Genomic DNA, 24,625 nt, shown 5'->3' with positions numbered 1-24,625 from the left:
AAAAAAAGGACAAATCCTGTGTGGATGGAGGAAGGAGACATCCGGGTCGGTCCGGCCCACACAGCTTGCCGCTGTAATCAAACATGAGCCAGACAAAAGCTTGATGAGACACCAACAGATGCATGATGGGAAAGGTGAGGGGGTCGAGGGGGGGTCACTGAGTGGGAGGAGAGGAAGAGTCGGAGAGATTCAGGGCCTCTTCACTTTAGTGATTCTAGTGGGCGTAAATTTCACAAACTTTCCAGGCGGATGCCGAATGCGTCACCCCCCCAACCACACACAACACACACACACACACACACACACACACACACACACACACACACACGGTCCCTACGCAGCTGTTGCCATGTGGACATCACTTTGGTTGCCGTGGTTACAGCTCGCGAGGAGGTGGAGATCACATGGCGCATCTGCACCCGGGGGTCTGACAACAAGTCACAACAAAACACGCACAGGAACACACACAAAAACTAAATCACACATTTGACCAATCACACCGAGAACACACACACAGAAGACACATGAACACACAGACTTGCAACGGACAATCTAAACACACACAAAAACAGCACTCATCAACAAACAAGATACACACCGAAAAAAACCCACACACATACACAAAAAGACAAGAAAAAAAACACACACGCACACAATCACATGACCAACACGCAGATGCACACGCAATCCATAATGGTGATCACGCATGTCCCTTTACGCCGCCATGTTTTTTCCCTCTCTTTTTATCCGGCAATGAAGCTCCCCTAATGGCCGTATTCATCTTGATAATCACTGCGTATTCATTCCTCTAATCACCGCATTCATCTTGATAACGTCCCGTCGAGGCGGCAAGGGAAGACCCCCGCACAACCTCCCTCCAACGTACCGCAACCCGTCTCTGCTCGTAACGAGATGACGCTTCGCCGGGGCATCGTGAAAACACGCTAGCTTCATGAGGGAAACATTTATAATAGAGATAGCAAACAATAGCAAAGTGTTAGCATTTGAGCTAACTATTAGCATGTTAGTTAGCTACTGAAGGAAACATTAAAAGTACATGATGACTTTTTGTTTGTCAGTGGACATGTCAATCATAGTACCTCCCAAGCTGGAATATTGCCGGGTCACCTTGGCCCCTGCGTTCCGTCCAAAGTGTTTTCCCGGCAGCGTTAAAGGGGGCTTAGCGACACAAGCTGACACAGCGTGACTCCAACACATTGAAGGTGTCTTTGCCGCATGCTTGTTGTGAATTAAACATTAGACACCTAACGGCTAAGCGAAGCCTGCCGGCTATCGGGGTCGACCGCCCTTTCAAAGTGACGGCCAGCAGAACACCTGTGCACCACCCCCAATAGTCATAAACACGTTTGTTTTACTAACTATGTGGTGCCATCTCATTGACATAACGCATTTTCTAGCCTAACCCCAACCATCAAAAATGATTGCCTACCCCTATTCCTTACCCTAATTTTAACCATAACCCAATTCAAACCTAAAGTCTTGACCCTCAAAAAGAGGTCTAAACTTGTGGGGCCCAACAAAATGGCCCCACATGGACGGGTGGGCCCCACAACCCTGTGAAATCCCAGAATGTTGGCCCCACTATGTAACAAAAACAAGACCACACACATATACACACACACACACACACACCTCAGATCCCCCAATCAGCATAAGTCACTTTGAGCCAGAAGTCAATTAAAAAGTAATGTAAATGTAAATGAAGAAGAGTTAAAGAGGCGGAGAGGACAAAATGGTGTCCTTTTACACATGGCGGCCACTTCATTAGGAACACTATCTGATCACATCACATACAGATTCAACCTTGATCAATATAAAAATGCTTCATAGACATGCAGGATATCACATTTTGCACCCCTGTGATGGATGAACAATGAACATGGGTGGATTCTAAAGCTTTATTCATATTCCACAAATGCAATATTATTCAGAATCGTCTTTAGACGAGTGGGACTGCATAGAACATATTATTGTAATGAACATTTTATGGGTTGACTTCCCCCGAATGTTAGATGATGTCATCACAATCTGAAAAATTATTTGCATTATCACCCGTAACGCCAGCCAGAGTTTTGGACTGTTTCATTTTCATTACGTTTTCAACTTAGTATATTGAATTGGCTTGATCATGTATCTTAAAGGGACTACACCATGGTATTTGAAGCCCTTCCACAGTGAACTATCGGCATAGAATGATGAAATCTTACCTTTGACACAATCGCAATGTCATTTCTTATGAAATATGAGTTATTACGGTGGCTATTTGTCTTAACCGGAAGTCAAACGCTCGGTTCGGTAAAACCCCACCTCTCCCCCCTGTGGCTGCCGCGCCCCTCTCATGACGTTGTCCGAGCCGGCTGCTTCCCACGAGACATACAGATAGGTTTTAAGACGATTTTTAAAATGGACTCCAAATTTTACGGGCTGCTAGATCTCTGTGTTTGGTCACGCAAGCCATCAATTCTTGAATAAACATTTGAAACAAAACGGGTCCTTGCCGCAAGAAATCGTGGAAGAGGAGGTGAGTAGAGAGGTTAGAGGAAAGAAGAAGGGGGGAAAAAACTGCAGGGATGGACCGCACGCAATGACGACAAACCGTGTCAACAGCTGTTTTTCTCTGGTTGGGAGGGGCTGGTGCTTGGAGAGCAGAATAACCTGGAATTTCTCATACAGGGGCGAATGGAGAAAAACAACTTTGGTCATGCTTTTGATAAGGAATTAGCATTTTAACATGGCTAAAAGCTAAAAATATATATATATTTTTCATGTTGCACTCCCTTTAAACCAAAGGTTGAATGAGCCCACCATTGCTTCTATTTTTCTGTATGCTAAAAAAAAAAAAGTTTGGCCATCCGCGCCTTCAACAATCCCAAATGCATTCAAAAAGAAAACCGGGTAATTCCACTAATGAAGATTCTCATCGTGTGGGATGTGGAGCACCGCTTTTCCCTCCGCTCACACTTTTCCTTATCTTTTGAAAAAGGCCTCAAAGTTAAGTTTGAAAAGATTCCGCCAGCGTGCGCGCCTGTTCCTGAAAAGTGCCGAGCTCAGCACAGGCGCAGGCGCAGCTGATAAGCTCATTGGCCGAGATAACAAAAGTCTTTGCACAAAGACGAACACGGCCACCATGAAAGATGAACACGTTGCGCCGACGAGCGTTTAGCGTTAAAACTCCCGGCATGCACCCATCCTCTCATTGGCCGCCGCCCAACGGAGGAGTGCCACGTGGTCTGCGTGGTCACACGAGTAAGCGACTTTGCGGACTCGCTCAGAGGGTATCTCGCCTTTTTTTTCTTTCCCCATTTAAAAAAAGCACAGATAAGAGTCATGCCGTCAAAGTCACCTTCCTCCATCTTTGCCAATTACCGCACCTTCGCTGAGGTGCAAAAAAAACTGCAGCCAAAGCCCAAAGACGGCGATGCAAAAAATTTACGCTGCGGCTTTACAGCTGTGGATTACAAGTTGGTGACATTGACTTGTACGCTGTAAGGGTTCTTTTATGCTTTCATGTGATGAAAAGTCAAACATCGGCAGAGAAAAACACAGCGTAGAAGAATCAGCATTAGCAATTAGCAATCAACGCTGTGTCTGGCTCTACGCTTTTGGTACCCAAAACTGCCATTGAAACCCAAAAAAGAATACTGAAAACCCTACATAAATTTTGACAATGGAAACAAAAAAAGAACAAAGTGGAAACCAGGATGAAGCAATGTGTAAAAAGGCAGAGAACGTTTGGGAATCATTTCAATCTGTATGCTAGGGCTGCAGCTATTGAGTAAACCTGCCTGGTTTGTTCAAATGGATCCGTAGGAACTGCAGCTGCGTCAGGCTGTCGGTTTCAAAGTGTGCAGTCATTTTCTGTTTTCTCACTTCTTAAACTGCCTTTCAAAAGAAATCCGACGGTCCGAATCTTGGCGAACTAGCTGATAGCCACTAACCGCTAACGCTTGGAACAGGCACCACATTCTGCAATGTTTGTGATGAAAATTTCAACTGAAAGATCTAGTCAAGAAGATGAGTCAAGTCAACTGCAAACAACTTCAAAATGAAAGCATACCAAGTCACTGGTGCTAATGTAGTACTGTGCAACTGTATTTGTGAAGATTTTATTTATTTTTAATATAGCATAGCCATGGCTAGCTTAACTGTCTTCCCGAACATGCACACAAAATAAACCTGAGGCAGAAAAAGAATCCTCAAGCATTATTTTGAATCCAGGTACTTGAATTAGCCTAATAGAGGACCCATTTCACCCCTCCTGCATATAAACAGTAAAGTAAACTTAGCCTTCCATTGATAGTTACAACAAATTTTAATACTTTCACAGGTGGTCAAGGATAGACACACTTTCAATCACTTCATCGAACAGTATCAAAATAGACACGTCATATGCAGGCTGCACGGCTGCACTTGACTCAATGTACACATTAACTAACAGTTAGCCACGGCCGGTCGCTAACAACAGCCAGCGTTTCACTCACCAGGCCAGGCGCCACATTTTCAAACCACACACATTCAAAGTCATGGATACTACAGTGAGGAACATGTAGATGGCAACTCCAAGTGGACAAACATAATTCCATGGGCCTCAAACATTTTGCTATAGATATTGTTTTTTTTAATAATGCTAACTCGATGGGATGATCAGTAATTGATTCTGAAACACCTGCTGAAAACATCAATAACCAAAGTCCTGTTTCCGCTTTGTGGTCTCATCCACTCCTAGGCTACTGTTTGGAATTGGCAGAATCAAAAATACCTTTCGGGTACCTAACGTCAAGGAAGGGAAGCTTGAGGACCCAAATGCGGGAAGACAGGGGGAGGAGGCAGAGGTTCGATCAAAAAAAAAAAGGGAATTTTAATTTCTATTCAAACAAAAGGCGATCTTCCAAACCAAAACATGGGGGGAAAAGACAAGGCAAAAAAACAGGCAGCATGACATGGGGGAAAAACAATGAACCGACACAGACAGCGGGGCGACAGCAGACTAAATACACAGACACTAACGACACAACAAGACACACCTGGGCAAGACACAAGTGGCTGAGGGCACTGATTGGATCACACGAGGAAGGGCAGGATCACACTTAACAAGACAAGGAAGACACACAAGGAAAACAGAATCTAAACATGACACCTAAGCACTGCTGATGCTACACCGTATACGAAAAAAATGGTATACTTGGGTACAATTTCTGACAATGTAAACACAAAGTCGAATTTCAATCAATTAAGACAATCACGCCATTAAAGCTAATTTCATCACCCGAGCTGACAAGACACCTACAGCACACATTTACCCACGTTTTGTGCCACCATACGAACACCCCCCACAAGCTCCCCAGCCTTCCTAGGAAGGACTCATTTGTGGTTATTGATCTCCGGTGTAGCAGCAGCAGGAGGAGAGGTGGTGTGAGCGAGGGTCAAAGAGGGGTGTGTATGTGTGTGTGTTAGGGGGACACATCCAGTATGCACTGTGGCGCTTCGCTGCGGGTTTTTTCCCCTTCTACTTTCTAATCTTTAATGTAGGACGAAAACGCCGATGGTTGCAGGGTGGCTGCGTCAAAGCGAACCCGCCCCAATCCACCCCCTCATCACACTTGTCAATTCAGTGAGTGTCCACATGTCATCTGCGCTTCCTGCTGCAGGGTCGAGCAGCAATGGATGCTGGGAGACAAAAGACAGACGAGGAAAGGGGTGTTTAAGGAAAATGGGAAGAAAGGTGGAGTCAGCGTATGCGTGTTGATTCCTCACTGCCTCCCGTGACTACATATCCCAGCATCCCTTGCACCTTTCCAGCCAAAATGTCCAAGACAAGAAGACACACGCAGAGCCCATAAAGTTAATGTGCAGAGTGGTGTGTGTGTGACCTTGCGGCATGTGACAGGTGAGTGAAGGTAACACAAAAACGACCAATTACCAATTATGCTGTCACAGTTAACCACTTGAGCGTCATAACACCGGAAAAGATGACTTGGTGATGATGTCATCACCAAGGAATTATGGGGAAAAAACACAAATGTTGGACACGATACATTTAGCTTTGATTGTAAAAGTGGACAAAAGTATTGGGACACCCACAGGGAGTGAAAAGTGAAGAAAATGTAGACAAAATTATTGGGACACTTGAGAGATGAGTTTGGAATAAAAGCAAGTGAAATTAGGATAAATGTTTGGACAAACGTCTTGGGAAACATCTATGTATTAAAAGGTAAATATTAAAATATGGCATTTTGGACAAAAGTATTGAGACACCTGCACAAAGTGATAAGTGAAGAAAATATGGACTGAAAAAAGTACTGGAACACTTAACAGGCAGCGAAAGTGAAGAAAAACAATGAGTATGCTCAAAAGTATTGAGACAACCACAAGAAAATGAAACGAAAGTATTAAGACACAAACAGGAAGTAAAACAGAGAAGAAACTGTTGCCTGAAAAAGGAGAGCGACACATAAGAGAAAACTGGATTTTGGACAAAAGTATTGGGAAACTTACAGGAGGTGCAAAGTGAATAAAATGTGGAATGTAGACAAAAGTATTTAGACACTCAAGTAAAGAATTCTGACAAAATATGGACATCTATAGGAAGTAAAAATTTCCGTACATGTGAAATGTGGACAAAAGTATTGGGACCGAAAGTGAAAAACAAAGAAAATGTGAAATGTGTACAAAAGTATTGGGACAAGCCCTTTCCAGATCTTGTCCCAATTCTTTTGTATACTGCTTATGTCATCCTAGTGATGATGATGATGATGATGATGATGATGATGATGATAATGATGATGATGATGATGTAACCTCTATGGCACATGAGAGGCGCACACGCTGACTCCACATAAGCACCAGGCGGGAGAAAATGTCACAACACCCAGTCACATCCACTCCCACGGACACACACACTTGTCTTTGTATCATTGTGGGGACATCTCATTGACATGATGCACTTCCTAGCCCCTTCCTCTAATCCCAACAATCAAAAATGATTGCCTACCCCCATTCCTTACCCTAACCTCAACCATAACCCAATTCAAACCTCTAAAAAACTCTAAAACCAAGTCTTGACCCTCAAAAAAAGGTCTGAACTTGTGGGGACCACCAAAATGTCCCCCCAATTTCAAGTCGGTCCCCACAATGGTAGTTAAACCTGGAAAAAACATGCGTGTATGGGCCCCACAATGTAGCAAAGACAAAAGTACACACACACACACACACACTGTGATTTCCAGGTGAAAAATGCTCCCTGTTGCCGCCTCATGCTGCTGTTTCTGCTGCGATCATGAGCGCCTCATCGTCCTGGAAAGCGATCTGAGCGAGCCACACTGCTCCTCATTAAAAATTCATCCTTTTCCCCAGCACCACTACGCTGGCATGGCGTGCACACACTCACACGCGCACGAGCGTGCACACACTCACACGCGCACGAGCGCGCACACACACGCAGAGAGAGAGTTAACAGGCACACTGGACTGGAAATGACATCATCTTGCTCGCAACACCTTCCCCTCGCGTACAAATTCCCGGAGTGGCCCAGATTCCGTCTCTTGTCGGAGTCTTTCCCAGAATGACGTGGCTTCCCGTACGAACGCTAGCCATCTTCCTGCATGAAACGCTCTCATTGTGACAGCAAAGAGAATGACACCATTGTGTTTTGAAGCAAACCATATTAGGAAACTAGCACTGCTGTTGCGGTAATTATGAACATTTAAACAACTTATGTTTGAATACAAAGGATAGCTGACTGATAATTGTTTTTTAATTCTGTCATGTATTCTTTATCCTCTGCAAAGAACGACTAACTTTCTGAGCAGTTGTGACCGTCTAATACTTGAAATTCTAAATAGCTTGTCTTTCAGACGAGCTGTATCAGTTCAACATGCTTCAAATAATTACTGTATTTGAAAAGTTTACTCAGTAAATGGAAATCAAGTGTGTGTTTTTCCGTTTCACATTGTGCTGTCAAGTGTTTATCGTGCAGTGAAGACTTGAGCAAACGTTGGCGTGCCGATAAAAGGCGGCGAGTTCAAGTGTCCTGGAGGATCTCTTCTCCAGCGCGATGCCGCCCTCTGATTACGCACAACTGAGCGGTCGCCACAATGGATGCCTAATTACCAGCGAGCTCGTCTCCGATTGCGGCTCGGCGGCGTTCCACTTCAGCGGAGGAAACCCGGCAATCAAGCGGAAATACCAGAGATGTTTTGCACTGGAAGAAAAGATCCTTTGCCATGTTGTAATAAAACGTGTTTTTACTGGCTGTTTGTCTGTCTTTGAAGGACCCCCACAAATGGTCAAAATCACTTTAAATGTCTGCTTCAAACCAATGCGGCAGACTTCATGTTTCTGTTTGGACATGGCTTCTTCAGGCTTTTTTGTGGGTCTATTCATGCTTGCCATGTCAACCAAATTCCATGTTGCTAAGGGAAAATGGCTTCAAGGCTTCATTTTCAAACTATTCTGCGGAGCCCATGTCCATTTAAAACCAAAATGGCGGATTTCCCAAGTCTTTTCAGGCATGGCTTATTGAGACTTTTTTGTGGGTCTCTTCATGTTTGACACATAACAAAGTTCATGTTGCTTAGGGAAACTGGCTATCAGGGCTGCATTTTCAAAACAAAAACAATCCAGAGGGCACTTTGACCCTAAAGTGGCAATATCAAAACAAAATGACAGACGGCATGTCACCTAAATCGGGGGCTGAATGTATCTTTTTGCTCATCGCCTCTTAAAACTTTTTTGTGGGTCTACTTCATGTTGTCTCAGAGAAACATTTTCAAAAACTTAAATTTACGCATCTGTTCAAAACTCAAAGTATCATGAGGGTGAGGGAGCGCTCCACCGCACAGTGCAAGCCATCCGGGTGCGGGAGGAGGGTGGTGGTGGGTTGGAATTGGGAGGGGGAGGATGTGGGGGCTAGAGGTGTAACAGATGGAGGCAAGAGTGTCATGATAAGGGGTGCGTTGGAGAGGGTGGACCCAAATGCGGGGAGACATAGACTGGAGGAGACAAGAATTGTGAACAAAGTGAGAAGCTCTATTAAAACTTGTAGGGACCTGTGAGAGGACGAGGACTGGAGAAGACGTGACTGGACTGGGTGTGGGGACAAAGACTGGAGAAGACGTGACTGGACTGGGTGAGGGGACAAAGACTGGAGAAGACGTGACTGGACTGTGTGTGGGGACGAAGACCGGAGAAGACGTGAATGGACTGGGTGAGAGGACGAGGACTGGAGAAGATGTGACTGGACTGGGGGTGGGGACGAGGACTGGAGTAGACGTGACTGGACTGGGTGTGGGAACGAGGACTGGAGAAGACGTGACTGGACTGGGTGAGGGGACAAAGACTGGAGAAGACGTGACTGGACTGGGTGTGGGGACGAAGACTGGAGAAGACGTGACTGGACTGGGTGAGGGGACAAAGACTGGAGAAGACGTGACTGGACTGGGTGTGGGGACGAGGACTGGAGAAGACGTGACTGGACTGGGTGTGGGGATGAAGACTGGAGAAGACGTGAATGGACTGGGTGTGGGGACGAGGACTGGAGAAGACGTGACTGAACTGGGTGTGGGGACGAAGACTGGAGAAGACGTGACTGGACTGGGTGAGGGGACAAAGACTGGAGAAGACGTGACTGGACTGGGTGTGGGGACGAAGACTGGAGAAGACGTGACTGGACTGGGTGAGGGGACACAGACTGGAGAAGACGTGACTGGACTGGGTGTGGGGACGAGGACTGGAGAAGACGTGACTGGACTGGGTGTGGGGATGAAGACTGGAGAAGACGTGAATGGACTGGGTGTGGGGACGAGGACTGGAGAAGACGTGACTGGACTGGGTGTGGGGACGAGGACTGGAGAAGACGTGACTGGACTGGGTGTGGGGATGAAGACTGGAGAAGACGTGAATGGACTGGGTGTGGGGACGAGGACTGGAGAAGACGTGACTGAACTGGGTGTGGGGACGAAGACTGGAGAAGACGTGACTGGACTGGGTGAGGGGACAAAGACTGGAGAAGACGTGACTGGACTGGGTGTGGGGACGAAGACTGGAGAAGACGTGACTGGACTGGGTGAGGGGACGAAGACTGGAGAAGACGTGACTGGACTGGGTGTGGGGACGAGGACTGGAGAAGACGTGACTGGACTGGGTGTGGGGATGAGGACTGGAGAAGACGTGAATGGACTGGGTGTGGGGACGAGGACTGGAGAAGACGTGACTGGACTGGGTGTGGGGACGAGGACTGGAGAAGACGTGACTGGACTGGGTGTGGGGATGAGGACTGGAGAAGACGTGACTGGACTGGGTGTGGGGACGAAAACTGGAGAAGACGTGACTGGACTGGGTGTGGGGACGAGGACTGGAGAAGACGTAACTGGAATGGGTGTGGGGACGAGGACCGGAGAAGACCTGACTGGACTGGGTGTGGGGACGAGGACTGGAGAAGACGTGACTGGAATGGGTGTGGGGACGAGGACAGGAGAAGACCTGACTGGACTGGGTGTGGGGACGAGGACTGGAGAAGACGTGACTGGACTGGGTGTGGGGACGAGGACAGGAGGAGACGTGACTGGACTGGGTGTGGGGACAAGGACTGGAGAGGACGTGACTTGACTGGGTCTGAGGAGACTGGTCGCCATGATTGAACTGAGCGAGTGGAGAACTTTGCAGGAACGTGGAGACTTGAGCTACAAGACAGTGGCAAGGATGACGAGACGAAGAGGGGGGTGCGGAGGGGGGGGCAGACTGAGACAAAGGGAAACTTAATGTTGACATGGAGGACTAGACAGAACTAAGACAACTAAACGAAGACAAGGGTGACTAGACTGAAACAAAGATGACTTACATGAACTCGGGCTTGGCTTGAACGAAAAAACACACGCACGGATTCCAGACAAACTGCGACAATGACACCTGACATAGACAATGATCCCACCCCGACTGGACAATTGGTTTATTGGTTCATTCCACTGTCTGTTTGCTCAGGTTTGCCCCGCCTCAGAAATGCGACTGATAGGACGGTTGACCAGACACACTCTCCGCGAGTGAGTGTGGATTTCGAGGCTACGTTGATGCCATGCAATAGCCTTTGTACGCTTTTATTTTGAAGTTGGCCTGCATGGCGTGACCGGCTGACGGCTAGCTTGACTTTGTCTTTACACATTTCGACTTGCCTTATCATAGTTTTTAAATGCCATTACATGCCAACATCAACACATCGCCACACTGAAATCATATCAATTGATTTATTTAGGGCGCTAAGAAACCTCTATTTTATTACGCCGTCGGCACAAGTCTCTGGTGTTAGCGGCTAGTCGCTAGCTGCTAGCAGTAAGTGCACAGCAGGCTGCTTTTAAAGTATTGGTAGTCCGACAACTGTGGCGTTGCTGTCTTTCTTTGCCTCTTTTTCAATGATGTGATTTGAACATAGGCTAGTTTGCCATCCACTCTTCATTTAGAGGAGTACAGTATGTGCCTTAAATTGCAGTTTGAGGTATTTTTCTTTCTTAAAAAAAAGAAAGAAAAGATAATTAGAATGTCATCCTTATGTTCTTCATAAAACATTTCTTTCTATTAAATCAAAACACTGATCTCAAAATGTCAAATATGGCTTGTGTTAATAAATTGTAAATAGACATATTTGACATTTGATATTTGAGTTGAATTTTATTTAATGGGAACAAGTATTAAAACAAAAGGAAGACAAAGTTGTATCCATCTCTTTTTCTTTTGCTGAGCCGAAAAATGATCCGATCCGCAATTCAAATCCGTAATCTGATCTAGACCGCGATTTTTTTTTTATCCATTGCACCAAGTGATTAGGTACTTAGTGAAATAAATAGAAATGTGTGTTGTAAAAAAAAGCATCAATATACATAAATAAAAAAAGGATCAATAATCATTTTATAACCAAATTGTAATCAAATTGTGAGGTGTCCAAAGATTTCCACCCCTAGTGGTTAGTCACTACGCTAATCACAAGTTGCTAAGCTAGTCACTGGTGGCTAGGGTAGTAAATAGTTGCTATGCTAATTGCAACACTAGCCAAGTTGCTATACCAGTGGCTTGTCATTATGCTAATCGTTATGCTAGTCACTTTGATAGTCACTACACTATAGTCGCCTCACCAGTCGGTAGTTGCTACTGTAGTTATTACAGCAGTGGTTTGCTACTATGCCTAATCGCTACGCTTGTCCCTAGCGCAGTGTTTCTCAATTATTTTTTTGTTACGCACCCCCGGAGGAAGAAACATTTCATGCCCCCCTAACCCCAACTCGCTGTATAAATACCATAGTATCATTTGTCTATAACATTGTTGTAAGCACACCTTTGCAGAGGAGCTCATACTCCTTGCGCAATCTCTGCCACCACTGTTGTGGAAGTGCAATTACAATTTATTGTAGTTAAAAAAATAAAATAAAATTCTAAAAACAAAAACAAACATGCTCCTTGAGGTCATTGCAACGCGCCAACCCAGGGGGGTGCCCAGCCCCCTAATCGAGAAGGATTGCTGGCTATGCTTGTTGCTAGTGCTATTCACTACGTTAGTTGTTACGCTAGTGGCCCGTCGCTGTTGGTCTGCGGCCGGCGGCGTTTTGCTGTGCGCTCATACAGCACCATTGTGTCCCTATTGATTTGTTTTTCTGTGCACACAACAACACAACTGGTGGGAATCAAACATGCAGCCTCAGGTCACAGGACTACACCACTCACACTTCTCAGAAAAAGTCTGTCAAGAACATGATCGATTTTGACTTGAGTCCAACACAAGCAGGGCAATCTTTTAGCCCCAGAACTAAATTTCAACAATAGTCACTTTGATCCAAAACAGAAAGCTACCCCAGATCCTAGTTCCTGCAGTCAAAATGTATTTTATAGCCAGATTTCCCACCCCAAAAGTTCCCTAAACCTGTAAAAATGTTGGAGTTCCTTAGCAAGATGTGCCCAAAAAAAATAAAATAAAAAAGAAATTCTGATGAATGCTAGTCTAAATTGAGGTTAAGCACCAATTTTTTTATAGCATTCAGCACTTTTCCTGATTCATCAGTGCAACACTAGGCCAACTCCCATTTCCAAGATGGCCTTGCACATAAAAGTAAGTACAATGGACTGGAAATTCACTTACGTGTGTGTGTGTGGAAGCGGATGGGGGGGGGGGGGGGGGGTATACTCTATTATTACGGAAACCCCAGATTTTTATGTACGTATTTTTATTTTTATTTTTTACCCAATCTAAGGTATCTGCGTTTTTACTCCGTCCTGATCCCCCACTTATGTGTTTTTAATCCCCTGCGAACTATGGGGTTCCACTTGAGTTCTTTATCTTGAGTGCCAGTGCATCTGCATGTTGAGTCAACATTATGTATCATCAATTTTGTGAAACGTTGTCAGATGTGATGGATGGTTGGACCACTGCAGCACTACATGATGACAGTACCTGAAACTTAGCAATACCATCCAAGTAATTGCAGATGTCCCTGAACTTTTAATCACTAAATGACAATCTGGAGTTAGCCCTTTAGTTCTCAGCGGCCATTTGCCCTCTAAATTCAACAAAAATTAAATGTTCCACCTAAAGTTCTGGCAAGTTCTGAAGGGATTTTCAACAATATTCCCCTCCAAAAGTTTCTCGTTATGACGCTTGCTTCCTACTCGGGTAACCAAGCCATGCCGGGGTCTTACCTTCCAGGCAGCAGGTCCTCCAGAGCCCCGAGTGCGTCAGGACCTCCTCGTTCTTCTTGCTGGTCTCGTTGTCATTTCCGCTCTTGCTCCTGCAGACCCCTCGCGAGTAGAGCCAGTAGTCGGTGCCCACCGCGATGGTCATGAGGCTGAAGGCCGCGAAGGCGCCCACCGTGGTCAGCAGCATCTGCACTCCGCGGTCGAACAGGCCCATGTTTCCGCATTCCATGAAAGGGGGACCCCCTTTCCGCTTGATGTACAGGAAGTAAATATTTGACGGCGAGCGGGACCTCAGCCAGGCGGAAAACGAGGAGGACAGGGACGAGGGATGAGGAAGAGGAGGAAGAGGACGACGATGAGGCGCCAGGAGCCTTATGGTTGCGTTTGGATGGGGACCAGCCAGCAGAGAAAAACACACGACGAGCAGGACGGGGAAAAGATGGAAATCCTCTCTCTCTCCTCTTTTTCGGCCTTTCTCGAAATCAAACAAGAAGCAGTGCAGACTGAGCTCGTGCGGCCAACCTGTTTGTCCGCTTACACGCACGTCAAACCCCGACAATAAATCACAATTGAAATGCTGCACCTTCCAAGCCTTCGCAACGTACAAAACGGCCCAATCGGAGCAAAAATGCATTCATTGGATAAGGAAAAAACATTTGGTTTGAAAATTCTAAGTCCTCTCGGGGCCGAATGTAAAAGGAGGGAAAAAGCTCAATCAAAGCAAAAACGCATTCATTGCATAGGACAAACAATTAAAGAATAATCGCGGAGAGAGAAAAAAATCTAATTTCAATCACGCGATTTGCCTTTTTTCTAAAATTCTGGTCCTCCGTTTCCATATGGAGCCCTAGAGCCGGGTCGAGGCTTCTTTCCGCCGGGAGTGGGGATCTGCGCTCACCACGCGGGGATCCGGAGGCAGCAGGAGGGCGTCCGGCCAGCCAAGCCGACCATCACTCGACATGCGGCTGGGGGGAGGAGGGCGACGACTCGGCGAGACGAGCGCTGCTTCCTCTTGATCCTGCTCCGGCCGGATGATCTGAAAAACCACCCAGGACGAGCCGCTTGGCGTCAAAAGCCCCCTGGTGCGTGCTGTGGATGCGCATGGATGCCTCTTCTTCTTCCTCCTCCTCCTCCTCCTCCTCAGCTTCTTGTTCAAAAGATGTCACGATGGAGAACACATGGAGGCTCGTCGGTGTGCAGCCTGAGCTTCTGCGCTGCTTTAAAGAGGCCCACGGTGGTCGTGCGTGCGTGTGAGTGAGCGTGCGTGTGTGCGCGCTGCAGCAGCAATGGTGGCTCCGCGAAGATGTTACGCCAACATTTTTAATTGGCTTTGCGCGAGTGAAGAGGGGGGGGGGGGGGGGGCGGTGAGTCGGTCTAAGTCGCTTCACTTCCCACCTCCCACGGTCGACATTGCGCATAATAATCTGACTACTATTTACGATTTTGTTGCAGGTTCGAGGAGACTTCCGGGCCGGTGCCTTCAACTAGCCAATTGGAAGAGAGCTGGGAGATAAATTATAGCAAACAGATTTTGGTTTTGATGTGAATATGTTTTTTGTTGCTGTTTTTAAACGTGTTGAAAAGGAAAGAAATATTCAGCATGGCGCTGAAAGGACAGCGATGTCTTAAACTGGACTCTGGCGTCATCTCGTGGACAAACATATTCATTACAGGCACAGCAGTTTCATTATTAAAATCCGTTTTCATCCGTCTGGCTTGTTTAGTTTTATATATTTGGTATGTTTAAAAGGTATATTGGTTGTATTTTTGGATATATTTTTAAATCAATCCTTTGAAAAGATGTATTTTTATCATATGCCCTTTTATTATTAAAAATAATGATAGATTATTTTTTTTATTACCAATTTTAAGATATTTTTCAGTATCATATAGTATTTTTTTTTATTATTATTTAATGAAATGTGCATGAGTATCCTGGACCAAGATCTTTCTTCTTCTTCTTTTTTTTATTTTTTTTTTTACCTTTGGACTCAATTTAAATTCTTTTAGACATGTTCATACTAATGAGCCCTTCCCAATCCCATCCCGCGCTGACGTTTCCTTCCCTCCCTCCTGCGTGACAAATTGCGATGTTTGTGTTGGCGTCAGCGGGGATTTGTTTGTTTGTTCATTTGCTGATGATGACGAGGTTGAAAAGTGATCGTCATGGCCGTGTTGCTGCCAAGCCTGCGGGCCACGAGTGTGCTGCTGACTGACTGTTCGTTTGTTCAGCACAAGCAACATCCAGTGTGCTGTTACGTGAACACGCTGCAAGAAAAATGTGAACAAGAAAGCCATCGTTGAGTCCACGCTTATCGAAACGGGCGTCAACGCTCTCGTTGTGCTGTCAAGCTCTGAAAAGTGCTTCCACTGAGAGGGGGAAATAGTGCTTGCAATGAGAAAGTGACGAGCGGTCACAGTAAGGAAATGCCATCGTCATGTATAATAAGGCAATATGCAAACACACACCTCTGATTAGATGAAGTAGCAGATGTTTGTTTCCATGGAGACAAGCCATCTAGTCGATCTCATTCAGTGTCTTCAGGTAAAAAGAAACAATAAGTAAAGAGTAGCCTACTAATTAAAAATGAGTCAAATGAGGATGGTGCGTGGGGAAATTAACAGCGGAACCCACTCAAACGAACATGAATAATCTTTTACATTCATTGGTTGTGGTCTGCTTCTTCTTGTTTTCGTGCTGTACTTGCAGAAACCTGAAACACTTCGATAAAATGATGAATATCAGCAGAAACACAAAGAACAGAAATGAAAATACAAAAACTAAGAAATATGAGAACGTCAAAAAGAAAAATAAAGAACATCAATAAAAAGAAGGAATAGTCTACATCCACAGCAAGCAGAAGGATATCAACAAAAATAAAGATTAAAGTTGCTCAATGCAGGAAATCGAATTTCAAAACGCTACTGCCACATGTGGCCGAAAAATGAAACTGCACACTCCCTGCTCACATGCCGTCACATCTGCAAGACAGAAGGCATGGAAATTCGAACCCAAGTCCATACCGTACCACTTTATTTATATAGCACGTTTAAAAAACAACAGACGGTGACACCAAAGTGATGTACATTAATAAAAAAAAAAATAAAAAAAATAAAACACTTTACATTAAAATGTCATTACACTAAAAACAAAGTGAGTCAAAAGACAAAAAATGGAAGTCACTCCTGGGTTTTAAAAGCCAGTCTGAAAATTATTGGCCAGAGGCTTGCAGGAGTACCCATTGTAAACAGCGAAGGTGCTAATTTGATTATTAGAAGATGTTTGAGTCATAAAGGTCAAATAAAAAGGCTATGTATTGTATAAATGTTGGGGCAAATTTCTACATTGAGCAGCTTTAACAATAAACATCACAAACCAAACACATTACCAACAGGACAATATAGCTCATTAGAACATAAAAATGCCCCCCTCAAAAAAAAAATACAATAGATGAACAAAAACACAAAGACCAATCAAACTTGTTCACAAGCTTGACAAGTTCTTGGGTGCAAGCGGAGGTGGCGTGATGGGGGAAAACAACGGTTGCAGGCGGTTGTAAATGGGCGTGGCTCCACCTGACAGTCAGGTTCATGAATCAAGAGCTGCGGGTTATGCTCAACTCGACTTGTGACGTGTAAGCAAAGGATCCGGAGTGAATCCCCAAAACATTTACACACTCTGGATCCACTTCATGACAGGAACATGCACGGGTCCAGGTAACGCTTCTCTTTAGCCCATTAGTATGCTTTCTACTAAAAAGTCATTCGTTTGTGTTTATTTATATTGTGACAGTTGACACTTTTGCACAGTTATCTAGTAATGATGATTAGTACACCTGTGATAAGAAAACATGAGGCTCAGGCACGTTTCCTTGTGGTACTCCCCTGAAAGGAAGGAATGTTAACATGAACGTTTTTTTTTTTTCCTGTTTCATTTCCTCCTGTCTACATCTCGAATGCCAGGGATGCCTTGGAGGAAGTTTTGTAATTAAGAGACTTGTATCGTAAAGATACAGTTCACCCATTTTGTCCCACTAAAAAAAAACAGTTTTTGCTCAGACACCCTTGTAGGACGTGGCCCTCCGAAAGGGAAAATGTACTCTCTTTGGAAGTAATCATATAAAATATTTAAAGAAATAAATTAAAGTTGCGATGGGATTTTTGTCATCCTTAAGGGACAATGTCTTATGTTGTTATGATAGCAAAAGTGAGGACCCGGGACGTACATTTCTTTGCGGTACATTTGCTGCAGCCAGGGAAGCAACAAAGTTCATATTTTTGTCCAGAGGTGACTCGGAAGAGTCCGTATTGCTCTAAGATAGCATCATCTTCAAAAGTAGTGAGAGAAAACGTAAGGTTTGAGGACAGATCCCTGTTGCACCCACAGAAATATTTCAAGCCTACCTTAAGATTGATGTCATTTTTTTTTACATGACAAATTCACATTGACTTTTTTTTTTAAAGATAATTTTAACACAAATCTACCAAATAAAACTTATATGATACGTATTCATTAGTCGAATAAAGCCTATTTTTAAGGTTTATGTATTTAGTATTAATGAAGCATAATTACTCAAAAATAATGATAATGAGAGTATTTATTTAAAATACATAAAGTATATTGTTAGAATTGCATTATAATCAGGTTACCTATAAACGATCAATAGCATATCGTCGCTGCTATGTGAAAAACACTTAAGTCTACCCCCCCCCCCTTTTTATAATAAATACATTTTTATGTTTTTGGGATGAAACTGAATGCAGACATCTCAAAAACGTAAAAATAATAATAAAGTAATTATACTTTATTAATACATAAACCTGAAGATTATGCATTTCAAATAACGAGGCTTGATTAAATTAATGAATATGTATAAGGTTTATTTGGTAGGTTTGTGTTAAAATAATCTAAAAAAAAAGAAAAGCAAATGGGAATTTGTTATGTAAAAAAAATGACATCAATCTTAAAGGGATACTTGACTCATTGAGCCATTTCCAGCAGTAAAAAGTTCATATTTTCTCCAGAATTACTTTGATAACGTCATTATTTTTCTTTTACAATTGATAACTTTAAAAACAATTTTTTCCACTTGCTGTCGACTGACGATGACGCCACCTGTGCTGAGGAAGTAGGCAACGACCAATCATGGCTCACCTGTTTTCTGGGTTTGGTCAGTAAACTGAGCCATGATTGGTCGTTACCTACTTCCTCAGCACAGGTGACGTCAAGTGGAAAAAAATGTATTTGAGGGTATTTATTGTACATAAATGATGACGTTAGCAAATTAATTCTGGACAAAATATGAACTTTTTGTTGCTGAAAATGGCTCCATGAGTCAAGTAGTAAGATTCTATTTTGTACTTTAAGTTATGATTTTTGTCCAGGGATGCGCTGACGGAGGTCTTGCTCTGCTACGCTTCAGCCACCCTCGTTGACATGTCCACGGTGAGTCGTTTCTGCGAGAGTATGTCTGAGTGGCGTCTGCAACGTGAGAACGAGATCAACACCATAAGAGACATCAGCGAACGAGCAGAGCTGAAGCCGGGCAAGAACATCTTGGTGTACGTGAAGAACAAAATGGCCGCAGAGAACAGGCGAGCCGCGCTGGAGGCGGAGCTAGCAGCGGCCCTAAAGGACGTCCTGCTCGGCTTGGAAGAACTGGACGTCTTCGTGGAGGCGCTGGAGCGGCTGGCCACCACCTCACTGCTGGTTTTCCGGGGCAAGGCGGTGACACTTGCGCAGGGTGTTGGCTCCTGGGAGGCGGCGCTCGCCGTAGCGGCGGCACGTCGGGCCTGCCCCCTCGCTGCGGCGCTCAAGCACGATGCCAAAGTCTTCTTCCTGCCCAGGTTGGATAACGCGGCCGTGCTGGCGTACCTTCTAGACAAATATGTGCAGACAGCACTACAAATGTGCTTGCTGATGGACAAAAGGTAGACTTTTTTTTCTTCTCAGGTTGACTTGAAAAACTCATTCGGTAGCATGCATGTCTTCTTTCAGCAAGTTCTACCTCAACGCGGTCTCCAAAGCTGAGTTGGATGTCCGCGTAGTGCTCCCTGAGGCGTTATCTTCAAACGATACACAGAGGATGTTTCGTCACGTTCAACTTTGTGATCAGATCAGGTGATCTCGTATTCAAAGCCGGAATCTTTGCCCGAACCTAAACCGCCGTCAACTCTTTCCCATCCCCGTCCGTGTGTTCTCCAGGAATGACGCAGACTTCCGACTGGTGTTCCTGCTACAGGAGGACACGTGTCAGCGCTTCCTGGTTGAGTTCAGCCAGCGTCGGCCCAGGATGCTGGAGCTTCTGGACCAGTTGGACCAGAACATCGAGGAGCTGGTCAGGAAGAACAAGGGGGTGAAGATCTCCAACGTGGCGAGCAGCTCGGTGGGCGTGCTGAGCGGCGCGCTGTCCATTGCCGGGCTAGCACTCATACCCATCACAGCTGGCACCTCGCTGGCTCTTAGCATGACCGGATTGGGTCTCGGTCTCGCCAGCTGGGCCAACTGCGCCGTCACCTCCGCCGTGGACTACAAACTGGAGCAGAAGTTTTTAAAGAAGGTCGGCGAGGTGACTGAGAACTTCATTGAAGATGCACAGTGTCTGGACGACATCGCCAACAAGACTCAGCAACTGGACGCCGCTGTCAGTGAAGTTCTCTGCGAGGGGCCTGCCGTCACGAGAGTCGGACCAGTCGCGGGTGCCACCTCGACTGCGAAGACCCCTAAACGCAACAAGGTGGCCACTAGAGTGGGCAAGGTGGTGGTTGTAGGCGGGAAAGCGCTACGGAACGTCCACAGGGCGGTGGCGGATGCCCGCAACGTGGGCCACGCGGCCCTCAAAGGATCCGTGGCTGTGTCCTACACGGTCAGAGCCGGACTCATCCCGCTGAATGGAATCTTCATTGGCATTGATATCATTATCATCTGCGTGAACGGCGTCGCTCTGGCCAAAGGGTGCGAGACCAAAGTGTCCCAGTTACTCAGAGCCAGGAGTGCGATGTGGCGGGCTGAGATGGAATCCTGGCAGAGGCTGCATGACTCGCTGGTGCGGGGACTGACGACATATGAAGAGAACCGGGCTGTCCTCGAGGCACCGTTTTACTGCGATGACAATCGGGATGGAAAGCAACGTTGCGTCGTTCAGTAGCACAGAGAAACCATGATGAATTTTAGGGGTGGGAATCTTTGAATGTCTCACTATTGGATTCGATTACGATTTTTGGGTCTGTGATTCGATTCAGAATCAATTTTCGAATACGGCCGATTTTTGATTCAAAATGATTTGATTGACAATAAGTTTTGCTTCAATCTATAGATATCGTAATGATCTACTCCAGTCTGACTCACTAATGCTGATTAGCGCTCTACTCACGGCACTTTTATCACTAATAAGATTGGCACCACGCTGAAAAAAAAACGTTTATTGGAATAACTTGATCATGACTTTTTCCTTCGACTCTCTAATGTGGCTACAACTTAACAGTGTATCAGAAAGGGTGGAACCACACTGCCTCTCAGAGGCCAAATCGGGTACAACATGAACAGCGCTCCCAATAAAGGCACACACAAACAAAGGGAAGACAGTATACAACAATTTAAATGAAATAGATTTTGGGGCATTTAACTCTTTGACTGCCAGACGTTTTCAGAAAAGGGATGTCGCCAGTGCCAGCCGATTTAAGTATTTTGGCTGATCTTTCAAGGTCCACAGAAAATGTTGTGTTTGGACTATGGAAACACACATACTACCAAATGAAAGATTGGACTCTCATCTTTCATCAGAAAAAAAAGTTTGTTTCTACCTTATTCCGTTTTTCAGTAATCAACAATAGAAAATGGTTAGTTTCACCCAAATGCTCTGTTTTGAAACAAAAAACGGAGAAATCAAGCTTTTTGTGAAACGATATTATTTCATGCACTCTAGTGAATTTGACACCATTTTTTTCCATGAATGATGCCACAAACACCTAAACAGTGCTTTACTTCTGTAAAACACTACCACCAACAACGAAAAAGTGTTTTTTGATAGCAAAATACGTTTATTTACATTCAACAGTGTAACAATTTGACAAAACAATTTGGCAAACTATTTACAAATGTGTGCAACCGTGGTACTATTTACAAATGTGTGGATGTTTCAAATACAGTTTTTCTTTTTGTAACACTCCCCTGCGTGCAAGGAGACGCAGCAGGATTTGCACAACAGATTAGTTTCACTGCGATTGCCCCTTCGCGTGCAGAGGCTACACTTTCTTGCCGGCCTTTTTTTCCGGGGAATAGCAAGTATATACTGCAGTGTGTGTTTGGCCATGTTGCCATCAAGTCTACCCTCAGGATCATGACACGGTGACGTTACGGTGGTGTTACGTCTGGCTTCCTCATGTCCTTCAGTTCCTATACCGGGTGGTTGATCCATCTTATCCGCTCCATTCATGGTGGCATCGTAGTCCAAAACCAGTGTCTTCTCCGTGATCAGACTGTACCCACTCCTCCGATGAATATGCATTGGACTCGAGGTACTCTTCTTCGTCCGATTGAACGTCCGCCTGAGCAGAAGTGCTCGGTTGTGCTCCGCGTTTTCCGGCGTTAGCATCGCTAGCCGGTGAGGCTTTATGACGTGATCATAGCCGCCGCGTCAACGCTTCCAACTTCGGCGTCAACCTCGGAGTCACCATGATCATCATCGTCGTCATCATCGTCGTCATCAATGTGCTCTTTATCATTGGTCGATGCTTTTCGCCTTTGGAAAAAAATGCTCAAGCGTGAGCTGCTTGCAACCGGTCGCCATTATGGTTTCCTCAGCCATTGTCCCCTCAACACTCTAGCTCCGCCTCACGTCTTCTACTGACGCCTACCCAATCTTGTCCAAAGAGAGTCATCGCTGCCATCTAGGGGCCAAAAATAGGCATTATACTAACTCGATCTGCTTGATACTTTCAGCACAGCTGGCCAAGGCTTTCCTCCACCCGTTTCCCAAAAAAAAAAAAAAAAAAAAAAAAAAAAACACTTGGTGAACGTCTTTGGCGCTCCTCCGTAGGATTTTACTAAACGTCATTTAACGTTTTTGGCAGTCAAAGAGTTAAAATCGATTTTGAATCGTACTAAATGAGAATCGATTTTTTGGCACACCCCTAATGAATTTCTTGCAGTTGAACTTAACACACCTGGATGAGGTGCTTGGGAGACTACATGTCATTTCAGACAGAATTACCATTGGACATACTCAGGAGAAGCTAACACACCTACATGTTGTTTTTCACATTCCATTAGCGTTGTAAATCTGATCTGTACGTGCTCCAGTGTCTCCACCACTGATCTGTATATATGACTGGATAGCCAATAGGCCAAGACTTTTGAAGCAGCGAGGCCGCCATATTACCCCTCCAAAGAAACGTTTCTCGGCATACGATCCTATACATTTACCGAAGGGGTGCTCAAGTTTGGTCCTCGAGAGCCCCTATCCAGCCTGTTTTCCATGTTTCCCTCCTGCAGCACAGCTTAATCTCATGATCAGCTAATCAGCAAGCTTTGCAGAAGCCTGATAACGATCCTGATCATGAATCAGGTGTGTTAGTGGAGAGAAACATGGAAAACAGGGACCGAACTTGAGCACCCCTGATTTACAGTATCGAAATTGGAGAAGATTTGAGACAGTACTTAGTAGAAACAGCATGATTTATGATGTTTTAAATTTGTTAAACATAAACAAGAGGACTTCAGACATTTTACAACTTGCCTTAATATATATATATATATATATATATATGCTTAAATGTTTAAAGGAGGAGGAAATGTATTTTTTTTTAAAGAATTATACTTGTAATTCAACAAAAGATGCCTCTGCCAAATCTAATATTGGGGTCTAAGAAACTGAGCGATAAAAGAAAATTCCTGCTACTTGTGTCTCCTCTAACCTCATGACGGCGAACTAATGTTACATGCGGTATATCTGGTCGCAACACTTTTTAATTTTTTTAAATATTTTTTTATTAAACTGTCTTGAAATCTACTTGGGTGGTGGTCAGTTTACTTGGGTGGCCCACCCAAGTATTAACATGGTGTGGGAAACTGTGGTGACAACAGATTGATTGGAACAGAATATTTCTATTATATTCCAGGGGCAAAACTGTGACTAACAAATCAAAGGTTTAAATCTTAGATGTTGCTTGTAAAATGTTAAAAGGGAGCACAGCGCCACCTATCGTTTAGGCGAGTGATATACTAAAAACTATTGGTCGTATTTGAGCTTTAGTCGTACTTTTGACACAAAATGTGTGCATAATCGTACACTTATGGTCACATTGTGAGTTAAAAAATAAAAAAAATAAAATACACTTTTTGCAAGTATATGTAAATGAAACTTTGCCTTTTTTCTTACACTCCAAGACAGTAACTGATTTACATCAACAACTTCAGTTGTGATGGTTGGAATGGCTCGGCATAACCTTGCACTTTAGTATGTTGTCAATAAATTTATTTTCTAGTCACATACGTACACACAGGGGACAAATTAGATCTTATTTAAATTAATCTAATTTGGAAATTCAATTCAAAATATGAAATGCCAAATGATCAAGTGAACACAGGAAAAAACTTCCCAGATGGCTAATTCGACCCTAATTTCTATGAATTCATGATAACGTATTTTAATAGAGAAGGCAAATGTGGGTGACTTCATTCACTGTTCGCTATCATGATCAAAATAAAAGAAATATAAAATAACTATTTCACTGTGTAGTGACTATCAGAGGTTGTTTTCGGTACAACTACAGGAATGAATGACATTTTTCATGATATTCTCAATAATTGAGATGCACCTGTAGTATTTAATACTTCTCAAATTTGAGTTGTGACTTGCCACTGTGTGCTTGTGAAGCATGTCGAAGTTGCCCCGGGGCACAAGGAGACTTTCCTGTCGGATAACTTTGTTTA

General features: G+C 44.4%; 2 protein-coding genes across 3 annotated transcripts in view; one reads left to right on the top strand and one right to left on the bottom strand.

Moving 5' to 3' along the window:
- cacng2a (calcium channel, voltage-dependent, gamma subunit 2a) overlaps positions 1 to 15,015 on the bottom strand; it is a 39,605-nt gene extending 24,590 nt beyond the window's left edge. The window contains exon 1 of the mRNA XM_077559454.1: positions 13,696 to 15,015. Within this exon, the coding sequence (XP_077415580.1) occupies positions 13,696 to 14,326 (631 nt within the window). The 5' untranslated portion in view covers positions 14,327 to 15,015. The remainder of the gene's footprint in view (positions 1 to 13,695) is intronic.
- A 2,305-nt stretch (positions 15,016 to 17,320) lies between these two features.
- Positions 17,321 to 24,616, top strand: apol (apolipoprotein L). Of its 2 annotated transcripts, none has more exons than XM_077555556.1 (4): positions 17,321 to 17,409; positions 19,078 to 19,623; positions 19,691 to 19,813; positions 19,898 to 24,616. In XM_077555556.1, exons 1-4 carry the CDS (start codon positions 17,396 to 17,398, stop codon positions 20,838 to 20,840), a joined length of 1,626 nt encoding a protein of 541 aa, XP_077411682.1. In that variant the 5' UTR covers positions 17,321 to 17,395; the 3' UTR covers positions 20,841 to 24,616. The 2 variants fall into 2 exon arrangements, with proteins under 2 accessions (XP_077411682.1, XP_077411683.1); XM_077555557.1 differs by having other exon boundaries at positions 17,379 to 17,409; positions 19,061 to 19,623.
- The last annotated feature ends 9 nt before the right edge of the window (positions 24,617 to 24,625 follow it).

Source organism: Vanacampus margaritifer, chromosome 2 (genome assembly GCF_051991255.1).
Source record: "Vanacampus margaritifer isolate UIUO_Vmar chromosome 2, RoL_Vmar_1.0, whole genome shotgun sequence".
Classification (NCBI taxonomy): Eukaryota; Metazoa; Chordata; class Actinopteri; order Syngnathiformes; family Syngnathidae; genus Vanacampus; species Vanacampus margaritifer.
Note: the sequence above shows the minus strand (reverse complement) of the source record. Positions and strands in the feature narration are given on the sequence as shown.

Excerpts from the sequence above, each read along its gene's own strand:
- apol (XM_077555556.1), top strand. Across the intron at positions 19,624-19,690 it reads TGCTTGCTGATGGACAAAAG|CAAGTTCTACCTCAACGCGG; the intron begins GTAGACTTTTTT and ends GTCTTCTTTCAG. Across the intron at positions 19,814-19,897 it reads CAACTTTGTGATCAGATCAG|GAATGACGCAGACTTCCGAC; the intron begins GTGATCTCGTAT and ends TGTGTTCTCCAG.